Here is a 25,486-nt window from a genome sequence, read left to right as displayed (position 1 = left end):
ACTAGAGAAATTTCTTTTGGCTCTCTACATTGGTGGTGTGTACGGATTTTTATGTACAAAAGAGTAAAGAGTAACGTAAGGTGTTTGCATGCTTCATACAATCTAATTGATTTGTAATTTCATGTTGAATATAGCCAATTCTCTTTCAGCGACGTGTCTTTCTCAGTAGAGCGTTTGTGCCGATTTATGAATTATTTGTAATACATTTGATGTCATCACATTTCTTGTATGCTCGATACCGGTTGCCTTCGAGCATCTCGTGTTAAGATTACCGGTGTCCATCTTGTGTGCAGGTTTAGGCCTCGGTGCGTCTTCAACCGGCAGACGAGATTCCTTTGATAGAAATACTTCAGCCTTCAGTCCAAGCTTGGAATATAGCCGGGCGAAGTGGCCTCAGAGTTACGGCGCCCTCGGTAAGAATCGTTTTGCTGTATGTGAAATGTACTCTGAGATACGGGGTGTAAGGCGTCTAGAATAGTACGAATATTCCTATTGCGCGGGAAACATACGAAGAAGCGCGAAAACTAAAAAGAGGATAATTATCCTCATCATGTTTAACTTTTTCTTATAGTTTTCTTTTCATATGTTGACGCGCAATGAGGATATTCTTCAGGATACGGGTTTACGTTTTAGACGCCTGTACACGACGGCTGTGAGGCATCTCGAAATCGCCATAGACGCTCGATTATCTATGTTGTACATTGTGTCTTAATAATATATCGTAATCCATTTGTACACCGTGCTTTTGTATACATAACTGAGCTATGATAACAATACTACCTTTTTCTCTAAACTTGATCCCGACGTATAAATTATGTTGCGCCCTGATGCTTGAAAACGTCTTAATTGGGAATGAACGTCCGCAAGGATGACTGGTTTATAGAGAGCGATCAGTGTACGTCACTGTAATCTGTAGCGATTTTAACATAACACACAACGGGAATTAGATTTAGCTATTATAAAGTGTACATTGCTTCTGTACAAAAATTGTACAGCATTATTCATGATCAGTGAGATAAGAAATACTATTTTCTCTAGATACAGGTACCTGGGACAGAGTGTATTTAACTACAAATGCAGGTACTTCCTGCAAAGAATATACAGACACAGGTACAGATATACAGATCGAGCATAATTAGATACGAGTGTTTAGATCTTTATTCTTTATGTAATTTCAGGAAATTTTGTCGATTTTTCTTTAACGAATATGCCGAAAGATTAATGGCATTTTGAGTAATTAATAAGACTAATTGGAAGAGACTTATCGAACTTTTTAGTAGTTAAAATAATCAATTTTTGTTTAACTTTATTTAAAATAAATAGCAAAATTTTTATTTATAAAGATATAATTTTCGAGATTGTTAGTCATCGCAAATGAGGATGATCTTGAAAGAAGAATCGACTTCTGAATTGATCAAAGAATTATGTCATTAAGCGTTTTGATTTGTTATGCAGGTACAGTCACCGCGTCACCGAGTCCCTTAGGCTTATCATTAACACCACCACCAACTTTAGGGGGATCCTTGGGTGGCCTTGTTGGAGGAGCTAGTCGAGTGTCAGCAGCCCCTGGTGCCGAAGCCAAATTCCGCGCCAGCGCGGTACCCACCCTAACAGCCAATGGAGTGTTTGGCTCTAGTAGCTCTCTATTTCCTAATCTTGTAGGCAAGCCTGGTCGTGGAGGTACCGCTAATATCAGCGACAAAAATTCTGGAGGACGATCCCGCTTATTGGAAGATTTTCGAAATAATCGGTAAAATTGAGATGGAATCTCTTACGGGTCGTTTAGATTATGACGTCAGCAAGACGAAGAAGTATACAATTTTTTTGTACTATTGTTAAAATAAATTGATTTTTTGAACCATCATTATTTGTAAATGAAACAGATTGGCAAAGCTATGACGAAATCATATTCTTTTTTATTATCTTGCTTAATAAAGTTATTATATATTTATAATTATGTATTTGCACATGTTATGTTTTCTCTGAAAATAGACTTTTATAATAGCTGATAGATATATTTATTATTTTAAGAAAATAAAAAGTTTTTAGTACATTTTAAATTCTACCAAATATAAATGGTGACTCGCGAGAAAAGAATAATTCAATTTATATATTGCCAGAGTAATTGCAAGAGAATTATATATAATTTCTCACTTCTGACATCGTAATCAAGTAACTGTATTCCAGCGCGCAGTTCAACAATGCATCAATAAATTATATTGTGTTTTTTTTTTCTCTTTAGTTTCCCGAGTCTTCAGTTGCGCGATTTGGCTAATCATATAGTTGAATTCAGTCAAGATCAGCATGGTTCACGATTTATTCAGCAGAAATTGGAACGCGCCTCAGCCAGTGAGAAACAGCTCGTATTCCAAGAGATCCTTTCCTCCGCATATTCTCTTATGACAGATGTCTTCGGAAATTATGTTATTCAGAAGTTCTTTGAATATGGTACACAAGAACAAAAATCGACTCTCGCTCAAAAGGTAAATTCCATTTATTAAAAAAAAAACTTTATTTGAGAGAATTGATTGAAACTATCTCACTTTAATCTAATAATTCTTGCTAGTTCGATATTGAATCGCAGGTCAAAAGCACGACGAATTGATGGATGGACTTTTTAATTATATCTTTGATTTTATATTGTTTTTTTAAATCTTTCATCAATATTCTTTTCATTTTTCAATTGTTATCTGTATCTGTAAAACATTTCTTCTGTAATTTCTATATACATTCTCAGAAGACGAGTCTTAAGTTATCAATAGACACTATTGTTACTCTATTATTATCATTATTTTAAACAGGACTTTTATCACATTAAATATGACGAGAAACTTTGCGTGTCATCTGATTTAAAATGATTATACACGAAATAATCTGATAATTTATCAAATCATTACATAAAAGTTTTTCTTTAGTGTAACGAATGTATCATCGTTTTATTATTTATTTTATTTATACTAGGTTCGCGGACATGTCCTACCGCTCGCACTGCAGATGTATGGCTGCAGAGTCATACAGAAGGCACTCGAGTCGATCGGACCAGAACAGCAACAGGAAATTGTGCGAGAGTTAGATGGGCACGTGTTGAAGTGCGTTAAAGATCAAAATGGGAATCACGTTGTGCAGAAATGCATCGAGTGCGTTGAACCGCGAGCATTGCAGTTTGTGATAGGAGCTTTCGCAGGACAAGTATATTCTCTGAGTACTCATCCTTATGGCTGTCGAGTGATCCAACGTATTCTCGAACATTGTACTCCTGAACAAACTCAAGGAATTCTGCAAGAATTGCATGCTGCCACTGACCAACTAATTCAAGATCAATACGGCAATTATGTTATTCAACATGTGCTTGGTAAATTTCATTTCTTTCATCTTGATGCGATTATTAAAGTTAAAGCTCTTTTACACACACACACACACACACACACACACACACACACACACACACACAAATAATAATAATAATCAGTTAAATATAAAAATCTTTTGGATAAAACAAAAAGTTTCAATACATTATTTGTTTATTAATAATTGGCGATAAAAGTTATTACTAGTAAATGGTAATGGTATTTATTTTATTTTTATAATCCTATATATTCTCTCTTATATACTTTTTATTACATACGCTATGAATATTAGTGAAAAATATATCATTAGTATATTAGTTTAACATTGTAAACTTAAATCTTATTACGTGGCAAATATAGACTACTACTGATACTAATGATATTTATTTATATTTTTTATAGAACATGGAAAGCCAGAAGATAAAGCACAATTAATCGGCAGCGTTAGAGGCAAAGTACTCGCTCTTTCCCAGCACAAATTTGCGAGCAATGTCGTTGAAAAATGTGTGACTCATGCTACAAGACAAGAACGTGCTGTACTGATTGAAGAAGTTTGCGGCTTCAATGACAAGTGAGTGCGCTTTTGTAGATATCTTTAGATGGATTGTTAAGAAATCCAAAACAATTGCTTTTGAGAGCTTGATGTTTATTGTTTTTTTTTTCTCTCTTTTTCTTCTAGCGCGTTAAATGTGATGATGAAGGATCAGTATGCCAATTACGTCGTTCAGAAAATGATTGATGTCGCGGAACCGGCGCAGCGCAAGGTTCTGATGCATAAAATCCGACCGCATTTGGCAAGCTTGCGCAAGTACACCTATGGCAAGCACATTATTGTGAAATTGGAAAAGTTTTTTATGAAGACCGCTTCGGCGATGGGAGTAGGAGCGACACCTGCTGGCACATCGACGAGCAGCGGAGGTGGCGATCTCGGCCCGATTGGACCTCCTGCGTCTGCTGCATCTAGCTCGGTTTCAACATCAAACCAGCAGTCAACGCAAGTTTTATAAACACGCGTGCACCGGGATCACCTTCCTTCGCGGAAAAGGAAATAAGATCCATAAAAGAAGAAGCAAGAAAAACTGCAATGTCCGCACGCTGCGTTAAGTACTACCCTATCTTTTATCTTACCGAGATCTGTTCTATCCATCGACGGGAATGACGAATTTCAACGAATTTCCCCACATTTGTTTCTTCTCTCGTTTTGCCCTGTGTCCTTCGAAAGCAAGAGAAAAAGAGGCGGAAAAATCTCGGACGATTGTTTCTTGTGAAATGAATGAAGAAATGAACTATAATGTAATGATTTTTCTTATTTTTGCAGTCGTAAAATCGACGATATTTGTACAGTAACTAGCTTCTTTGGGACCCGGGCAACGCGAGATCACATTATGACGAAGTCTGTTCCAACGAGAACCCCATGAAAAAGCAGTCAGTAGAGACGAAGATAGATACGTTGTAGCGCATTTTTTCTATCGTTTTGCAATACGTACCCCGTACGTAGGGGAGTATCACGTGCGTAGAGATATTTGCATTACCGAATGTATCAAGTATACCGAAGTAGAAATTGCACTATGATTTCCGATTTGCAAACGATGTTTCTCACGATCGACTCGACGAATTTCAGGTATATTTCATGACCAATCGGCACACACTGAGCTGAGCCATTGGCTGATCTTGTGCCGCATAAAAATGCATAGATTTCGTATTACGGATTCATAAGAGAGGATCGTTCGATTATTGAATTATCGTGCAAAGCAGTTACGCTGGATTTATTAGATGCGTCCCCTCAATTTCAGCACGTAGAAAAAGAAAAATGTAAAAAATGCTCTATCCTTTGGCAAGAGTGAATAAAATGAAGCATAATGCAAAGCGCGCGGCTTGTCGAGTTTTATACTCGACGTAAATTTTAACAACAAATTTCTACGAGGGCGACATGATAAAATCACGGACAATTTTAGAGACAGTTAGGTCTTAGTGCTGCATGCATTTATATCGAATTGTACGAGGGTTGTAACACATTACACGCACATAAATACATACACACACACATACACACACATAAAGACAAACACGCCGCGCGTAACGTGTGACGTTCCCGATCCTGCGTATACCGTGCCGCTTCTTCTCTTTTACACGCAACTGCTGCTTTAGTATTATTTTTAAATGCGCGGTATGCGCTTGGTCGACGAGTCAGCAGATGAACAGAGAATAAGGTTAAAACTTGAGAAGTAAAAGTTTTAGAAGTTATAGATATGTTTAAATGTAGCATAGCGTTTGACATAGAAATGAAAGATCAGGTATTGACTCCTGGACCTGGACCTTTAACCTGACCATCGATCTGTCCACCTAAGACCTGGAACGTTCACACAAAGAGCGATTACTTCGTTAATCGGGTTTTTTCTTTTTTTTTTTTCTTTATTTGTTTTTAATGTCGAGATAATCTTCGATAGTTTCTAAAGATTTAGTTTTTTTTTTTTCTTATTTACATTGATTTTCTACGATTACTGTGACACACACAGAGGGAAGTAAAGACAGATATGAAAAAGTAGGCAAAGTGAGACAACAACATAAGCTGTTTACGCTACCGTGTTCTCCTTTGTTAATTTTTCACGTTCGTAACTTCCGGAGTAAGGAACACGTCCTTTCCTCCACTCTCTTTTTCCCTCTCTTTCTCAATTTCCTATCCTGTATCTCCCATCCCCCTCAAGCCCTCTTGAGATCCTCGAATTTTGTAAATTGTGATATAAATAAATAACAAATGTGTATAGGTACGAATATCCGAAATACGCGAGGACCGATAAATTCAGTGAATATTTTATTTCTCACGGGAACATTTCCCCTTATTTTTGACGGAGTCTGTGAATATTATGTATTATATAATAATTACTAATTATATTAAATTTATGATTTACGTTCTAAACGCTGCTGTCCCAATCATAGCTACGCTCTCCCTCTCTTACCCCGAACTCATCCGATTTTACATTTTTCTGAAGTATCCAATTGTAAGATATAAACATATTTCATGAAGTTGCACTAGGCAAGAAGAAATTATATATATTATATATATATATTATATATATATATATATACATACATATATATATATATAGAGAGATATATTCCTCCCCCCCCCCCCGAATGATTTGCAGCTATCATTCTTGGAACGTAAAAACCGAAGACCATTGTACATTGTATAAATGATATAAACGCGTTCTCGAGAAACAAAAATATGAAGAGATCGTGCACAATGCATATGTATCTATAATCCGTTCGCGCCATTTTCTCCTCATTATCTATATTTGGATATACATAATATACATTCGACACACACCACATTTTGAAGATTTCAATTGTATTATAGAGGACAAAGAGCGCACACTCAGCCATTTTCATTGGGATCGCGCGTTCAAATGCCACTAATGTAATAATCTCTTTCATCTCGAACACATTTTTATACATAACTTGATTTCATTCAATCGATTATCAGCCGCCCTCCCATGTACAATGTGTGATATATTTCGTTTTGAGATTAATGTTAAATATGTAGAAATTGAAGAAAAAAAATAATAATAGATGAACTCACAAAACTCGCCAGCAAACTAGATTAAATGCCCCCACACGACTCTGTACAAAAAGAAAAAGCAAAGAAGAGGGAAGAACGTAGCAGCTTTCTTTGTAAGATATTGTAAATAACGATTTATTAATGAAATTGACAAATTCTTAAGTACCTCTTCTCTCCCTCTCTTTTTCCCGCTATCTTTCTCTCTCTTTCTTTCTCTTTTTCTTTCTCTTTGTTCGAAACAAAGAATTATCCTTGTTAGAACAACCCATTAAGGGGATGGGTGACGGACAGAAACACGCGACGAAAGTAAACGTGGTATTTCGCTTACGATGCGTAAATTCCGCGGAATACTCGACTCTCGCTTCTTCCTCGCAGCGGGCGACCCTACCGAAAATCGCTGAGGTTGCACGTTCGCTCGATGTACTATCCATGTTTACATGCACACACGTACACACACATATGTAATTAACACGCCATAAAGAGGCGAAAAGTACGATTGATAGACCTCTCGTGAATATAGAAAAACATTCCAACCGCCACCTCATCTTCAGTCGACAGGACGTCGGACCTGTAAAAACCGCTTTGAAAACAGGAAAAAATAAAACGAATTACCCATGCAAACGCGAGAGATGTGTAAAACGTGCTTGTAATGTTTAAGGAAACTGTGACAAGAAAAAGAAATAGTTCCTTCATCCGTAATGACAAATCACGACCGCGCGTTCATCTGTAAATTAAAAGTCGTAAAGGGAAGAAGAAACCCCGTGCTTTTCATCTGTAATAGAATTCCATTGATCACACACACATCTGACGAAATCGCGTGCAAAGAAAGCGAGGTGTATAAATTAAGCGAGAAAAAACGTTGCGAAAAAGGAAAAACGGTACGAAGCGTAATTCGAACGCAAAATGTCTTATCAGCTAACGTAAGATTATCAATTTACCTATCGTATTTTTATTATTCTTATCATTATATTATTACGATATTGTATTATTATTACTATTATTACTATACTATTGGATATTGTTTGATTAACGGTCCCCCTCTTTTGCTCCCTATTTGATTATTCATTTCCGCTATTACTAATCGCGCTAGGCATATGTAAATATATGTATGTGCATATGACAAATTCACACGTATATACATATATATACGTATGTGCACACACGCATATATACATGTACACATATACGCATGTATAAGCTCAGCACACGTAACATACATTTATAAATATAGTATAACATGTTCCAAGTACACTTCTCATTAATCTTATATCGATCACATTTTTCCTATTTCTCTTTCTCTCTTTCTCTTTCTCCCTTTTTCTCCCTCCCCATGAAATAAAATCTCAAGAATTTGGTATAAACGTTTAGAGGTAGAAATCGCATTAATCTAACAGTCTGTCGTCAGTATATCTACTTAAGCCTCTCCCTTGTACCAGACGAAAAAAGTAAAGAACTCTTATCGATTTTTAATTATAAATAGTGTAAATTTTTTATATAGTGCGAAAAAAATGCGATACCGCTGATGAGACGCTGCCCGAGTAAATGCGTTTATTGCGTGTAAAGAAATAGAAAGTGCGGAAAAAAAGGAAATAAACGATGACCGGTGAAATTACGCGACTTTTATTCGATCTTTATCCGATCTATATCTTTTGTCAGTTGTACACTCTTCCCGAAAGCGAAATTTACGAATCACGTTGATCTAGACTGGATTTAATTTCGAAATATAATTAGCCTTATACAATTTTTTTTTTAACAAGCATGTAAATTGACAATGACGTTTCTATTATTGCTTGTTCTTGACAGCAGTCTCGAACATCGTGATCTGTAAACTCAATATAATTTTTATTTGCGAAAGAGAAGCAAAGGGAGAAGCGGTTGACTAATTTATTCCGATATTCATGTATAAATACTTTGCTGCTCTTTGAGATTTTTGCGAAATTGGAGCGTTTTAGAGCGTTGCGCTGCGTAATGTAACAGCATACCTTCAATAACAAAAATGTATCTGAGCGAAACAATAGAAGAACTATCGTCGTGTACAATGAATTCTCAGTTCAAGTTCAGCCCAAGGAAAATTGGTAGAAAAAATATTACACGGAAAATAGTTTTACAAATCTTACATATTTTATATAATATTTTGCTTTTTATCTCATCAAGCTTAGTTTAAAAATATGAAAGATGATTTAAAATAAATTTAAAGAACTTGAAGTCATACTTTTAATATTAGAAAACATTCTAAGTTTTTTATTCTTTAGTTTTTTTGACAATGCGTACATAATATTGTTTTTCTTAACAAAATATTGAATTTGTTGTATACATGACGATATGTATAGAAAACTACAGCATTTCTTGTGACAAATCTGTTATGTAACTCTTCATTTTTTCAAACATTTTATATTTCAAGATAAACCCTTCTCTCTCCGCTGTCTACCCTTTTTTTCCTCCTTTTCCGTTCTCTCTCTTTCTCTCTCTCCCTCCCTCCCTCCCTCTCTTTCTCAAATCTTCTTTTTACTCGCTTTCTCCCTATTCTTTTAAAATCGATTCACAAAATGATTGAAACGACCTTTCTCACCGGGACATTTAAAGCATTAAGATACAAGCAGATTAAGCAACCCTATAAATATTGATTATACATATAATAAATATATGTATACATATATATATATCTGTATATGTATATCTAAGCCTTATCGGTATATGATATATATATGTAATAAGTACTATTTAAATATTGTAACAATTGTATATGATTTTAATACTACACGCTAATTGTATCATATATATATGAAGGATCTGCGACCTCCCACTTTGCAGACATATACAGACAAAACATGCAAGTACATAAACAGCAGGCACACTCACACAGACACGAGTACGCATGGACACTGTATACTCATGTACGCACATGACACCAACACGTAATACGCAGCATACACACACGTACACGTACCATACACGCGCATATTTGCGAAAGACGATTGTGCAATTTTAAGACAGTCGGGAAACAAGTCGACACTCGAATATTCTTCGATTGCCCATGTATCACCTCACACCCACCGGATTCAACTGCCACGGCGCTGGTATATGAACAGTTGTTTGCTCGAATGAGAAAGGCCTTCCTCCGGGCCTTTCTTCAATATCGTCAACCTTAAGGGAAAGCTCGCTAAATCCCCAAGAATTCAACGTCAAACAAATTTGTTTTACTATCCATATATCTCGCTTTTCTTTTATCAGATGACTGCTGTCTAATAATTTCTTTGTAAAATATACTGGTAAAAATAGTAAAGTAATGGTAAAGATAATTAGAATCGAGTTTTTTGTATAACTTCAATTGCACTTACAACGGCACAAAAACCTTGGGACAGCCACTTCGCTGCTCGCTGTACAAAGGAATAGTTCGTTCGGAGAGACCAAGTTGATATCTGGGGTTTTCGTCTTAAGGTCGACGATACATAAAACCGTAAAGAGAGATAAGCAAGCGAACATCAACGGGAATGGTGCGCCCTGATATTAAGACTGATGTACAGTAGCGCGCTATTCTCATCATTTTCACAAATCATGCTTCTCCACCGCTCTCCTCCCCCGAGACACCACTTGCCTCACACACTCGCGAATAACACGAACACAACAATACGGAATCGCAGGGCTAAACTAAGTATATATATATATTTCGTATATATACCAAAAAATGAACATATATATTAAATATATATATAAATATCTCGTATATATTTGTCTGATATATGTCATATATGTAACGCGTAACACTGTTCGTATCGACCACCGGTTTTTATAAGAACGCGGCCCGAATGTGACATTGTATCGCGAGAAAAAAAAACGCGAAATAGCTCGAAAAAATTATCCTCGGAACGATATACCGGAATTGTGAAATTCCGCGATTTTTAGATCCAATTCGCTTCGCGTAAAAATATCTCTTCATCGACATCGACGAAGGGATCTTGGGCCGGAAAAGACGCCTCACGCGGGACGCGCAACAATATACGAGCCGGTGGTACTGTCTGAGACACACACGATAGATGCAGAGGGAAATAAAAGAAAAGAATCAGTCACAAGAGATATAATTCCATGTTAGCAAATAATTAGACAAGTGGGACGGACAGACATACGAATTTAAAAGAGAAAAAAAACGCAAGATCACATAACTTGTATATTAGTGTATAGAACGTAGAGACGATGAAATAGCCATTGAAGAAAAAAAGGATCATTTTCGACAATGTTTTTTACAAACAGGCAGAACAGTGCAAGTAGATTAAACAAAAGAAAAAAAAGGAGAGAAAAACGTCATTGTACTATTATAAGCGAGAAAAGAAAAGAAGGAACGCGCGAGAGAGAGCGTTCTTTCCAAGGCAATAGAGGTGTTAAACAGGGTGAACGAAGTTTTCGTTATCCCGCCACTTTATGAAAGACACGAGCAAATTACATAACACGACAGTCGTAAAAAAAGCCATAGATTTGTTTGATGCAAGGGCTCGACCACACTCCGCAGAATCTCCGAAACGCTTTTCAATAAACTTTGTATTTATACATAAAAATAACACAAAGCAGACATTATCGATTTCTGTTCAAAAAGTGTTTTTTCCTCCATTTTTATTCCATGTTCTGCCTCTGTTCGTTTTACACGTTTATTTCGGAATAAAGTTATCGATCATTTTTTGTTCGCGACAGCAACGCGACGTACGGAATCACTTGTCACGCCTTTATACAATTGTAATCTGTTTGTAATCATCTCGAAAATGTATATATATATAATTAAAAAGAAATAGAAAAACAATATTAACGCAGTATTGTGAATATTACATTTAAAATTATATTACAGTTATTTATGATATATTTTTTATTTAATATTTATTAGCATCAATTTTAATTTATTGCTTATATTAATGTCACTGCAAATAATGGCATCGCAGTATTATAAATTGCAAACCGGTACCACAATTTTTCAAGAACATAATTGAGAAGTTCAGTCCGGCTTCTAAAACTTATGATTGACAAGCAAGTTTGCGTTGTATGAAAGCGTGAATTTTATTCTCAGAATTTTTTCGGGATAGACTCAAATGGAAATTTATAATTTCAATTGTCGCTCTTATCTTTAAAAGCGCCAGCTTTTCGAGCCAATAATCGAGACGCATTGCAATCTGATTATTTAGAGTGCCGAAAAAAATTAATAATCGATCTCGAAAATAATTTTACGTTAGCTTCTGTCGTAATTTTAAGAGTTTTTGCATTTTTAATTTTCGCAACAATTAGTCACGAATTCACAAATGTGCGCGTTGTTGCAAACTGTTGGTGTAAACCGATTTAGTTTATTTTGTTTTATAATTTTCCATCGACTTGAACGTTTTATCAAGTACTGCGTTTTGATCTTATCTTTTTGTCGATTTGATTGCGAAAGTTTTTTCACGTGGATGCAAGCGTCTCTCTGATTTTTATTTGTTTCTTTCTATTCTCTCTCTCTCTCTCTCTCTCTCTCTCTCTCTCTCTCTCTCTCTCTCTCTCTCTCTCTCTCTCTCTCTCGCCCTCTCCGTCTCTCGATTAAAAAGCCGCGACAATGTAACTGCATTTTATTGCACATATACACATACACACACAACACACACTGAGAACTTAGAGATCTATCGAGTTATTATCTTAGAATTGTCTCGGTAGCGGTCTCCGCCACGTATTAAAATAATAAAGTAAATGAAGTTATAAATAATCAATTAAGGAATTATACATATACTTGAGTATAGCGATAAATAATATTTGTTCTCGTACTGCAAAACGGCTACGTATTACGACTAAGTAGATACAGTGATTATTGTATTGATTAATCGTTTACGAATAATTACACACATATATTACTTTCATCTTGCTTGAGTTTTGTCTTTTTTTTGTACGCAGCGGAAAATACCTACTTTTAGATCTTATTTATTATCATCTCTCTCTTTCTCTGCCACATTCTATAGATTTAATACAAATTGCACGTAGGGCGATCTACATTGTTAACAGGAGGTTGAGAATGTAGTTGATGCTGCGCGTCGTGCGCGCGAACATGAATTTTCATATTTTTCCCCCTTGATACATTGGGCGTACACATACGTACAGATACGAAGATATAATTCCGAATTTTACGAAAATTTCTGAAAATCCACCTTACGATCGACTTACGATGCAGAGAGCCGTGCTGGTAGTTTGTATTGAGACTAAATAGCATTTTTCACTCTCATTAAGTAGGCATATCTATACATATACACCCACTTACACCTCCACATATACATTCACATGTATACACGCCGAGAGAAAAAGGAAAGGAAAACACATGACACTCTCTATACACACATTTAACGAGACAAAAAAGTGGATAATGGATTAACGGTATTCTAAATGTAACATGTATATGATGGCTGTACAAATGTAACATTTTTTTCCATTATGTATGATGATAATAATGATAATGGTGAAAAAGGGAAGATTTGATGCAAAAAGAAAATGTAATTGAACAAAAAAAAACTGGAAACAACCGTGTGCGCGCGTCGATTGATGTGAATGCCTACATCACGAAAGCGATAAGGTCAATCCATCGGCGCACCCACGCGAGTGATTTATCAATAAAACTATTATTACTTTTAATTATTATGAAATACCATTTCTGTAATAACATTATGATATAAAACCATACATTGAATGGCAAAAATACGTGTTTTATTATCACCCCAATTATATTGGATAGATACCGTTTAAGATATTAAAATTGAGACCACGGATTTTTATATAATGCATGAAAGAATCAATCAGAATCCCATATTTCCTTCACCAGAATAGAAATGAAAATTTTTAATTGGTTAATTCTCTTATGTATCATGCATTATGCAAAAGTCTATTCTCCCGTCCCGAGAGTATATTGTATAATCTATATAGATATATACAGGATATTCACTACACAGAAAAGATTAAAGGAATAATTCCAGAGAAGAAAGAAAAAATTCTAGATGATAAAGAAAGCAAAATAATATAAATCGGATATGATAGTATATTGGCTTAAATATTATAACACAGTTTTTAATAACAATAAACGTTCTAGTGATTTGTAAGATTTCTTTATTAAGTATATAGTGTTATTCAGACATATAAACAATGATAAGAAATGATTATTATTAACAGAAAATATTACGTTCCTTTTTTACAAATTCTGTTTCCATCAGAAATTTTGTCATTATCAGAAAAACTGTGAGTCAATACAAAATCATTACAAATTCTTAGTGAAATAGGTATGTCTCTAATATTACAAGTTCTCAAAAATCTATTTTTCTTATAGATTTCTGTTTTCCTATGTAATGTAATGGATTTCCAGGTATAAAACACGCATTGTTATCCATGTCTTATGCGCATGTTTTTTACCTAATAATAATAAACACCTTATTGATAATACGTAAACATGCTATATCTACTATATTTATATTAACTTTGTCAATTGAATACATTTCGTATAAAAACTGGTAATATCTTACGAGTATTTAACATAATATAATAGTTTGGCTCCTATTATGTTTACAATTATTCTTTTAATTTTCACGTATGTCTTATAGGACACCGCAAAAAATATATTTAGAATTTACAATAAAATATAAATAACATTATGATAACGTCAAAATAAATAAATGAAATTTTAGATATAATTTTAGAATAACAAATAAACAAATGCACAACATTCAATATTGTGAAATATAACTTTCATAATTATTCTGTTTTAATTATTCCTAAAATTTTGTCATGAAAAATAGGTTCAAAAGGCGTTATTAGGAATTCTTTTCCTACATTATTCCTAAAATCAGCTGACATTTAAAAAATTTGTAAAATTTGTTTCCTATTTTTCCTATCATTCCATTCATATTCTCTTCTTTCAATTTTTACATTATTTCTATACGCAATGTGATGTATAAATTCATATTTTTAGAATATATATTCATAATTTTTGTACAATATGCATCTTGGAGCCTGCAAAAACGTGACGCAACGTCTTCATTTACAATTAACATTTGATTTTCAACAAATTACTTACACGACTTTTTAGACACGGTTAGTTTTTTTTTAGTTTTTAATGTGATGGCAGCATGACTGCGAATCAGACTAAAAACGTGAATTCAAAGTCATCATATAGATTACTTTTTTCATTTAATGATCTATATATTTCAATTAGCATAGTGACATTTTTTTCTTAAGGCCCTTAGTCACTGTCCTCTGCATTTCGTGGAGTGCGAGTCAGCGGTCGCCGGCTGTCCTCGTCCGATCCATATATTACTTCCTCCTCCGAATCATTAAACATCGAGAATGCGGGACTGTCTTTCGTTATCGACGAGTCTGTAATAAATAAAAAAAACAAAAAATGAATATAAATAAATATATCTATATATCTATATTTTACTTATGTTTATGAATTAATGATACACATAGAGATCCTTAGAAAATAAAGGAAAATCAATTATAATAGCTTTTAATATATAATTACTTTTAATTATATTTTATAATTATAGAAAAGGAATAAGATTATTTTCATAAATAATATTAATGATACTCACGTTGCCCATAGACCTGCTGGAGCGCAGGAGCGTAAACATATGCCATGGTGTACAAATAAAAATTCAAAAGACCATAAAGAGCCATGAATTGCGCGGACGTGCGGTAATATGTGGAGAGGCGAGAAGCAAAGCTGTCCTCCAATACACCGGCTCCGAATTGACGTGCAGTAACCAAACTGCAAACGCCGGCGACCACTGCAGCGAGCAATGTTAAAAATCGCAGACGTAAATCTGCAAAACAAATCATACGCTTTATCTGCAGTTAATTGTAGATTATCATTCAAAGACGTGATAGTCTCAAGCTCAATTTATGATCGAATAAAGCGTCATGCTAAGTGTCATGTTTCAGATTATTTTTAATTTAATTTAATTAAAATAATCGCGTGATAAATATCTTCTTTTCTACTTTGCTAAGATAAATGAAAAAGCAGATAAGCATAATGATATTATGAGGTTTTTTCTTGATAAAAATAATATTTGTCGTCAATTCAATTTTTAAATATTTCGAATATCTCTCCCTAAATATATAAGATTATACAAAATGATATTTTCATTGAATGACAGCCTTAGCGCAAGTTAAAAAATATATTTACCGAAATATGGCATAGATCGAAGTTCGCTGTAGGCTTTTAATATAAGAAGCAACAGATATGCGATGTAGAAGCCACCCACCGTGAAGAAGAATACCTTGAAGCCCTGGAAAAACAGATGTGTTAGAAAGTACAGATTTAATACATATTAATTTCATAGATCTTTCTATTGTAAATAATTGCATTTCGATCAAGCACGTTGTCACGTCTTTTTGTCGCTTTTCTTCGGTAGAGACTAGTTCTGGATCTCTATACTACTTTCGATACGACGCCAAATAAAGATCGGGAACTGATTTCTTGAAGTACAACATGAGGAGCACTAGTTGAGAAATTATCTCAGAGAGAATATCAGTATCAGATCGCGATTGAATGTGAGAGTGCAAAAAGAAGAGAATTGCAAGTGTAAAGAACATGCGAGAGCAATAGGTATTCCATAATAGCTAAAACTAATGATAAAATTATCTTTGATTTATTCGTCTGTGAACATGAGACGATTCGGTGAGTATTTATTCTTAACTCTCTCTGAATCCTTTCCTTGAGAAAATCTGGGTACAAGTTAATAAGAAATATTTAATCGACTAAAATTATAATATGTATTCTTAACAACAATTAATAGAAAAAAATTTGTTTTATAATTTATGTAAAATTATTAAAATTATTTATACATAATATTTTTTCAATCTATTTTAAATAAATATAAAAAATTATGACATAGAGAGAATAATTGTCGTGTTTATTAACTTTCGTTATAAATATATATATCTATTCTCTTTTTCTCTATATAAAATTGTGAGGATATTAAATTAAAGCAGTGACATTTTGTATCTAGCAATTATTCTGAAACTCTTTTTAATGAAGAGAACGACTTTATACTGCTCTTGTTGATTAACGAAATAAATCGTCAACGAATAAGTTATTTTCTCCATCAGCAATCGGAATTATTATACTGCAAGCTTCGCTAAGGATCAGCGGATTATATACAATCATCAAATGTCCGGTGGAATTGCAGAAAGACATCGCGAAATATAGCGAATCGAAGCCACTGCAAGTAAGCTGCACAATGCAGCTATTGTGTCCGCCGGAAGATTCGACGAATTATGAGAACCGCGATCGGAGTTACCAAGTATACGAGTATGACGCGAAAGCGATGTGCGAAGTAAAGCTCAAGATCAACATTGTGAAAAACCTGAGTGCCTTTGAGACGGAAGAGGAAAATCCGTGCGCTGGGCTTGCGCACCACGAAGATTTGAAGTTATTGTCTCATTCAACTAATTGCAGCTTGGTAAGTTTCCTCACAGAAAAGAATTGACAAGTAAATTAAAAGTAAATTTATAAAATTTTTCACTAATTATCGAATACTTTCTACAAACTTAACTCTTCCTTCTTGATCGTATAGAGATCGTATACTGTTCTGTAACGTTCTAAGTATTGAATTCTTTCATATTTAAAGAAAACAATTTTTAATAATTTTAGTTCTACAAATGCGACTGGGGCGTGCCGGTGCTCTTTGAGTGTCCAGAGGGATTGCACTTCAATCCCATTCTCCAGTTGTGCGACTGGCCGTGGCAGGCCGGTTGCGATTCGCCCTGGATTGGTTGCCCGCGGCCGTTTCCACGATGCCCGATTCATTATCCGGGATCGTTATTATTGTCGCATCCCTTTCTATGCGATCGATTCTATCAATGTAATTGGGGAACGCCTCGATTACAGGCGTGTCCCACCGGACTTTACTTCGATTCACATCTCAAGGTGTGCGACTGGCCTTATAAATCGAATTGTCAAATTTGCTGAGATCGTAAGAAAAAACGTGACTTGTTGCAAAAGATTTCGACAATCTGTGTATTTGTTAAAAAACAAGCCTAAAGAAAATAACATAACAAAATATCTTTTTTATAATTTACACTGATAAAAAAGGTAGCCTATAAGCGTATATTCTACATTGTAATAACTTATATTATTACTTGTATTAATAAGTTCAACTTACGTAGTAATTCGATGTATCGAGAACATAATTATAAGTAGGATCCTCTAGTTCGGTGCAACGAAGCCACGTGGCAAGAGTCAATGCCGCACCCCATAACATACCCACCACTAAGAGTTTGGGCAGATAAAACGTGATAAGCCGTCTCTCGTTCTAAATAGACAAATTGTCAATTAAGATAATTAATATGTGTAGCACATTATAAGAAAATAAGATAACAGAATCTGAGATTTTTATTTTGGAACAAAATGTGTATTAAGAACTAAAATTTTAAAAATGTATATTCATATTTTATAGCCTCAATAAAAACGCGACTTTACATTTGTTAATTTATTAATAATAAAATAAGTAATGTATAATCAATTAACTAATTTAGTATCTCATTATTAATGTTTTGCGTATCAAAGATTATTTATTAATGAACCTTTCTCAGTTTTTGACGATAATATCATAATACCTGTCTAAGGCCATGATAAACACAGAGCCAGAACATGAGGATGGCACATAGGAAAGTCGTTTGCAGGATTGCATCCAACATACCAGGTACCCATGAGTTCACCAAGAATGTCATGGGGAACAATGGATCTGTTCGATTAAAGTGCAACGTCAAAAAACCGAAAATTATGAAAATGTATATTAGTAGAAAATTTCAGAATCTCGGAAACTTACTATTGTACAGAATTAGTAATGGAAGAAGTATAGAGATCCATTTTTGCTCTATCGACCAATCGTGCAGCGGATATTTTCTAAGTGAATGGCCGAACCAACACTGAAAGCGATAAATTTTTTTTTTTTCGATTTCTAAAACGAGCTTTAAATATTTACGAAAAAATAGGCCAAGTTAAAAAGATATCGACAGGAATTTATTTTGCAAAACTGCAAGTTTCTGATTCTCGATATCAGAAATTGACTTAATGATAAATTTCTTTCTCAATTATCAATTAAAAATATACTTTTCTCATGATACATATTTACATATTTTTATTAATTGAAAGATAAATTCGCGCACTATTTTATCTTTAACATCAATCATTTAATTTCGCCAAAATAAACAGTTCTCGACTCGTTTTAACTCATCCACCTTTAGTTTATCATTATTATATCGATCATAAATTACCATTACTCCGAACGTGGTCAATAAGAAGATCAGTCGAAACCAGATTTCAATCTGCGTGAACGCCGGATTGTAGTTCTTAAACTGTGAACAGGAAAACAATAGAACGTAAAGAACGTACAGAAAAAAAACAAGGCGTTCGAATCTCAGATTGTCGTGTTGAAAACAAACGTGACATTTCATGCAGTGCTTACTGACGTAGAATGTGAGTTCTCGTATCGTGTATCGCTGATGGAAGCTCTCGAGTCCATGGAAGCGGACAGTGATTATATAGTAACTGTAATCGAGGAATCCGAGGTGAGCGACGACCAGTTCTTCGCAGGATTGCCTTTCGCATTTCAAATGCCTGGTTCTAGAAAATAATAACGGTCTTAATTGTTACCTGATTATTGGGAGATTTCTGTATTAATTTATACATTTTATTCAATACTATAATATAAGCTAGAGCTTATTAAATAGTGTTTTATTTATTGTGTGTTGTTAAAGCAATAAATGTATCATAATAGCAAATTTATAATAATTATAATTTTTTGTAGAATTAGTCTCATGTCTCAACTTCAATTATCAAAAATACGAGAGCATCTTTATTTACCGATTATGTCCAGCTTCCGGGGCTAGTACGGATACGAGTTTGCGATCAGCAGTAATACCGTCTATGGAGACGCTTACTTGAAACCCTTTATCATATCTCTCATCTGTCAAATGTCATTTTTAATGTATAACAATCTATAATAAAACTTATAAAGTATAGATATAATAAATTACGATTTAAGATTGAAATAAACTAAAATACAAAAAGATATATCTAGAATTTTGTTCTCACAATTGTAGTTATAAAGCAATGCTTTAAAAAACTAAGGAATTTAATCTATTTTATTTTTTTTATTAAACATTTATCACGGAAAGGATTATTTTTAAATTGGCATCAAATAAATAAATTAGCAATAAAATAATCATCATAGTGTCTAACGTAATCTAAAGAGATAAACATAGAATAATTATTCTGTTCAAACATTACTCTATTAGTTTAAATGACCGGAAATTATACGTTACCATCGTTATTAGATGTCGATAGCTTGGCAATCACCCATAATTGCTGACTATACGTGGACAATAGAGGTGTCTTCATAATGAATGGACCAGTGGCCATTTCACTGCCGTTCAAATGTGCTTTCTGTTCGCTGGTTGATGTTATAGGCGGCCCTTTAAAAATATTAACGTAATTATATTTTTTAATACGTTTAAGGTTAATAGTGCTGTCAATATTTCAATTTTTTTATTTCAAAATAAATGGAAAATTATTGCTGATATACTCACCAGCGAGGCCGATAAAAATTGCTAATCCGAAACATGCGAAAAAGGCTACAAACACCATAACAAATTCCCTCTTGTGCATCGAATATAAGCGCATCTGCACAGATCTAAACATGATAAAAAATGAGTTAATTTAAATTAACAATACGTATATACAGATATATATGCACATTATTATTATTATTATATGCAAATCAACAATTAGTGATGAAAAAGAGCATTTCTTGATATGAATATAAATATTATGTCAATGTAATTTTGAAAATTCGTTTGTTTTTTTTCTATGGATCTTAATAGATAAAAAAATTAATTCGAATTGAGATATCATGTTTTTAGCAAAATATTATTTAACGAAGCAATCTTTATGTCGCAGTCTTTTATCATCTCTCCTTTGAACAATTTTCCAGAGAAATTATACGTACCTCTCGCAGCGATCATGATGATACGCTGGCGCAATATACTTGTTAAATTCGCTAAAAAGATCACTGAATTGCGACAGTGCGTTTCTAACTTTAAGATTCCAACCGGCGGATGGCAGGTGATACGAGTATCCTAATCCAGGTCCGTCCATTTCAGGAGTACTTTTTCCTACATTTTAACATCATTGTAAGATAAATCTTTTATTTTACATCTAAAAACTTATAAATAATAACATACAGAAATGACACACTGTTAAAAAAAACTATTAAAAAATATTATATAAAATCACCATAGATGTTGATAAAACATTACAGATATATTGTATTTCAAGGGCCAAAAAAAAGGTTTCTAATTTGTATATATCTGTGAGCATGTTAAAGATTGTACAATTTCTTTTTTATATTTCGTACTTAGTTCAAATAATAACTAATTGTCAGACTAAAATATCTTTTATCTCTGAAGTTCTTGATTAAAAAAAAAAAAAAAAAAAAAAGAGAACAAATTTCATTTAATTTGTTCGCAAAATAGATATTAAACGAGAAAAAAATTCAATAGAATGTAGGAAAATACATATACACCTTAACGTTTTTGCTATGTAAAATATCCAACATAGTTGAATTGAAAATCCATTTTTTATCAAAACGACCTGCAGTCGTAATAATATACCTCATAAATATCGAATTGGCAACATGTATGTCGCGTGCATGTAAACAGAAAACTCACCTGCCACTTTATTGCGTGGTAACAGATCTCACTTCTATCTGTAGTCTTGATATATACTTGTCGCACGCATAACGCTTACAATTCACGAGGGATTTCATAGGGCGGGGTGCTGTGTGTCAAGTAAGAAATTTTCGGCAGCGCACTCCGTGTCGCGTTTTAATTTTGCAATCGGAGCTAAAATACGGAGAGCGACCGCACGAGTGTACGGCGTATACTGACGCGCGCACTATTGATTTCTTACGCCATATCCCGCGAAACAGGGTTGCTAACTCATCGGTATCGAGGAGGGTTGGAGAGAAGCGCTACGGTAAATAATACTAGGTATATTTGTGTCGCTAAATGACGAGATTCAATAGTATCGCATTATACATGCCACGTGCCGTAACAATTGTATAGCAACAACGAAGTCTTCTACTGAAACAATTAAACTTGATTATATCCGATATATCCAATTGTTTGAGATTAGACAAGGTATTAACGAGAAGATAATAAAAGGATTGAGAAAAAAGTAGTAAATTTTTCTAAAAAATGAATAATTTAATCATTATTTATACGTAGTTTAAAAAAGCATTCGCATAAACTGCATACACATTCATGAGTTGTCAGTGACAGTTCATTAGCGTTTAAAAATATTTATTTCTTCTAATTGCTATAATATTTATTTACAAATATACAAAATATTTTTGTTCTTTATAAAGCTGTCTAATTATGTCTTACAAGTCGTTTTAGTCCCAATACTTGATTTTGCCATCCCAGCCAGCAGTAGCGAGTCTAGAAGGTTCATGTGGATGCCACAACACATCGATGCAAACACCGTCATGGGCCTTCCATTTTTTATACAATTTTGTTGTTTTCCAGTCCCATATATAACATTTACCATCAGCATCTCCTGATACCAAATAACTGAAATGATAGAATAGGATATAACGTAAATGTTTTACTAAAAATTCGATTGTTTTACATAAAAATAATCAAAATTAGAAAATGTAATTTTACTAAAAAAAAAACGCACATATTTTTATATCTAAATAATTAAAATAGAATAAGTATAAATTACCTCATATCTGGCGAGAAGTCTAAACCGCAGGCATATCCCGCGACCATGTGTCCTGTGAACGTTTTCTTTCGATTCATTTTAAATCTATTTAACGCAGAGAATATGACAATCTTATTGTCCATGCTCTGGCAAGCAAGCCATTTTTGATTTCGCGACGGTGTTACCGCCGGCATAGAATGCATGGATGGATCGGCTATATATTTCATGTCCACTGGAATGTCCCTGTAAAAAAATTATCTTTAACCATAGAACAGTTTATTTCTCTTTTTGAAAATAAATCTTTAACTGAATAAATAAATTCATACCATTCCCAAACCCGGAGACTCTTATCGTCACTGGTTGTAACAAATCGTCTGTTCTCGTCGACAAATGTGATGGTATTTACAGCACCCAAGTGTCTATCGTATTCCTGCGTTATTTCACCAGAACGTATATCCCACTGTAATAGAGTATTAAATCATTAATATTTAATTATAGATATATATTATTAAATGATACTTTTAACATTATTTTTATTTTCAAAAATAAGATCGTTATGTGTCTGTATCATCGAAATCTTAAATTTTATTAGTAGTAGTAGTATTTTATCGTTTTCAATAAATTTTTTTACTTACACAAATGATCTTTTTGTCACTGGTACCAGCCACAAAGAGATGCTGCTTATCTGGATCGGGATTAAATTTGGCGCAATATGGAATTTTTCTACTTGTAAAGCGGCTAATACATGCCCCTGTCTCTGTGTCCCATAGTTTTACATAGCGATCATAAGCTGCTGATAAAAATCGCTTGCCATCATTGTCAAAACTGATATCTCGTACTGCCTGACGATGTCCATAGTATGTACGCACGCATCTTCTATCTTTGTATACTTCCCACAACTACATACAATAAATAATATTATAACACATTTGCGCAAGTAATATGTTAACAGATTAAATGGAAATAATCAAATTACCTTCACTCGACAGTCCATACTACAGGACAATAATAAATGCGCTGTACGTGGGTACCATCGAATTTGCGAGATCCCTTTGGTATGGCCCTCCCATGTGTGAATTTGCGCCTTTGGTAGGAAGCAACGATCGGGCGGCGATTCCGATCTGAGGTTCACGCCGACATCCTGAGGCGCATGCAAGAACGAACGTCCCTGATAATCCACACTGTCTTTGACTGCAATATAAAATTATTAAGTATTACAAGTATATTTCAAATCAATGTTAAAAGTTATTCTAATAAATAATTTAAATTTTTTAACAATAATGTTCTGAAAATTTTCCTCAAAGAATTTTTTCTAAAAAAATTCTAAAAATATGTAATAATACATATATATGACATTACTATGTAATACTGTTTTTTCCTCGAGTGGTTTCTCCTCCGTCTGTTTTCCTCGTTTATTTCGTTTAGCTAAGATCTCTTCCAATTCAGCAGCCTCCTCCTCACTTGGCTTGATAACTCGTTTTTCATCTACATAACCACCCCATGGACCCAAAAAACCTTCTATGTCTGATGGATTGTTGTTTCTGTTTCTCTTTCGTTTGTCTGAAGGTCTCAGGATAGTATTCTCGAAAACAGTCTTACCACCCGATTCTTCTGCTGCTTCCGTTGCACCAATCATAACTCTGCCTTCGTCTGCACTGCCATCCACAGTTGGATCGAGAGCATAACCTGATAAGAAAAATTTAGATATTAATTAAAACTTGAGTATTAAATAAATTTGATCAAATATTTCAGACATAAAAATAAATATATTTTGATAAAGATATAAGATAAAAATGATTTTGAGAAATCACTTATAAAAGATACAAAAATATTAATTATTAATTATATATATTAACTGTAAGCTTTATATTACACATACCATAACTGGCAAACGTTCTTCTTTGATTTTCAAATTGAAATTCACTTATATGCGCGCTTTCTACATATCCGGACAGCATATTTTTCACTGCACGCTGCTGCTGCGTCTTGAATGGATTCTCCGGTCCTACCTCAGGTCCAAAAAGCTCTTCATATTTTGGATTATATAAAACTTCTGTTGCAGTTGGATCTGTGTGCTTTATACACAATTCTGTTCCCTAAATAATTTATAAAAAAACATTTATAAAGTGGTACATTTGTACAACAGTATATATAATCTCAAATGATAACTGATCTCTGGCAGAGTTTAGAGCAGCATGCAAATACTTACAGTGGGCACGACCTCTGGAGCAGAGCAAATCTGGAGACTGCTCGTGAATTTCTCACCAGGATTATATGTAACTTCTGTTGCAGTCGAATCTGGGTGTTTTGTACACAATTCTGTTCCCTAAATAATTGATAAAAAACTTTGTAAAGTGGCAATAATAGTATATATAACCTCAAATGGTAACAACTCTGATAGAGTTCAAAGCAGCATGCGAATGCTTACAGTAGCCACAATCTCCGGGAGATTGCTCGTGAATTTCTTATTAGGTGCTGCTGTGGAGTCGTTTTCGGTTTCGCTTTCATCGCTGCTACCATAATCTTTTAGTGCCAGCATAATTTCATGCAGAAAGAAACCTAAGAACCGCGCATTGAATGAGGAATATCAGGAAGAAGCTTCTTCCGTTCAAGGCACCCGTCCCTTTGTATACACTAACAATTCGATCTATGCTTGTTGAGATGACGTTTATTTGTAAAAAAAAATCAAAATGTTGCAGAAATCACAGAAATACAAGAGTACAGTCAAGTACAGTGGTCAACAGTGGTTAATGAAACCGATAAAACTGGATAAAACTAAACCCAAACTCCAACTTAACCAATGTTATTCGCGACATCTATACGACTAAA

At 34.0% G+C, this 25,486-nt stretch overlaps 3 protein-coding genes across 8 annotated transcripts in view; 1 reads left to right on the top strand and 2 right to left on the bottom strand.

The window, feature by feature from the left end:
- LOC105835291 (maternal protein pumilio) overlaps positions 1 to 5,167 on the top strand; it is an 80,185-nt gene extending 75,018 nt beyond the window's left edge. For 2 of the 5 annotated variants that reach the window (XM_036286717.1, XM_036286719.1), the window contains 7 exons: positions 294 to 413; positions 1,039 to 1,110; positions 1,456 to 1,750; positions 2,243 to 2,483; positions 2,962 to 3,352; positions 3,750 to 3,918; positions 4,027 to 5,167. In XM_036286717.1, the coding sequence (XP_036142610.1) occupies positions 294 to 413; positions 1,039 to 1,110; positions 1,456 to 1,750; positions 2,243 to 2,483; positions 2,962 to 3,352; positions 3,750 to 3,918; positions 4,027 to 4,354 (1,616 nt within the window). In that variant the 3' untranslated portion in view covers positions 4,355 to 5,167. The remainder of the gene's footprint in view (positions 1 to 293; positions 414 to 1,038; positions 1,111 to 1,455; positions 1,751 to 2,242; positions 2,484 to 2,961; positions 3,353 to 3,749; positions 3,919 to 4,026) is intronic. The other 3 variants (XM_036286718.1, XM_036286715.1, XM_036286716.1) reach the window with 2 other exon arrangements.
- Positions 5,168 to 12,781: 7,614 nt separating this feature from the next.
- On the bottom strand, positions 12,782 to 21,760 carry LOC105835298 (transmembrane protein 181). Of its 2 annotated transcripts, XM_012678431.3 has the most exons (13): positions 21,622 to 21,760; positions 20,901 to 21,066; positions 20,482 to 20,585; positions 20,218 to 20,367; positions 19,757 to 19,859; positions 19,363 to 19,516; positions 19,168 to 19,248; positions 18,720 to 18,819; positions 18,508 to 18,635; positions 18,054 to 18,203; positions 16,073 to 16,175; positions 15,480 to 15,710; positions 15,120 to 15,261 (listed from the first exon to the last, which is right to left on the bottom strand). In XM_012678431.3, exons 2-13 carry the CDS (start codon positions 21,047 to 21,049, stop codon positions 15,128 to 15,130), a joined length of 1,587 nt encoding a protein of 528 aa, XP_012533885.1. In that variant the 5' UTR covers positions 21,050 to 21,066; positions 21,622 to 21,760; the 3' UTR covers positions 15,120 to 15,127. The 2 variants fall into 2 exon arrangements, with proteins under 2 accessions (XP_036142614.1, XP_012533885.1); XM_036286721.1 differs by having other exon boundaries at positions 12,782 to 15,261; positions 19,168 to 19,516.
- Positions 21,621 to 25,464, bottom strand: LOC105835294 (pre-mRNA-processing factor 17). The gene is made up of 9 exons (XM_012678423.3): positions 25,086 to 25,464; positions 24,867 to 24,983; positions 24,537 to 24,753; positions 24,017 to 24,343; positions 23,634 to 23,848; positions 23,293 to 23,556; positions 22,984 to 23,117; positions 22,679 to 22,900; positions 21,621 to 22,524 (listed from the first exon to the last, which is right to left on the bottom strand). The coding sequence occupies exons 1-9, from the start codon at positions 25,194 to 25,196 to the stop codon at positions 22,347 to 22,349; spliced, it is 1,785 nt and encodes a 594-aa protein (XP_012533877.1). The 5' UTR covers positions 25,197 to 25,464; the 3' UTR covers positions 21,621 to 22,346.
- Between the last annotated feature and the right edge of the window lie 22 nt (positions 25,465 to 25,486).

This window comes from Monomorium pharaonis, chromosome 5, assembly GCF_013373865.1.
Source record: "Monomorium pharaonis isolate MP-MQ-018 chromosome 5, ASM1337386v2, whole genome shotgun sequence".
Classification (NCBI taxonomy): Eukaryota; Metazoa; Arthropoda; class Insecta; order Hymenoptera; family Formicidae; genus Monomorium; species Monomorium pharaonis.
This window is presented reverse-complemented; position numbering and strand designations above follow the sequence as displayed.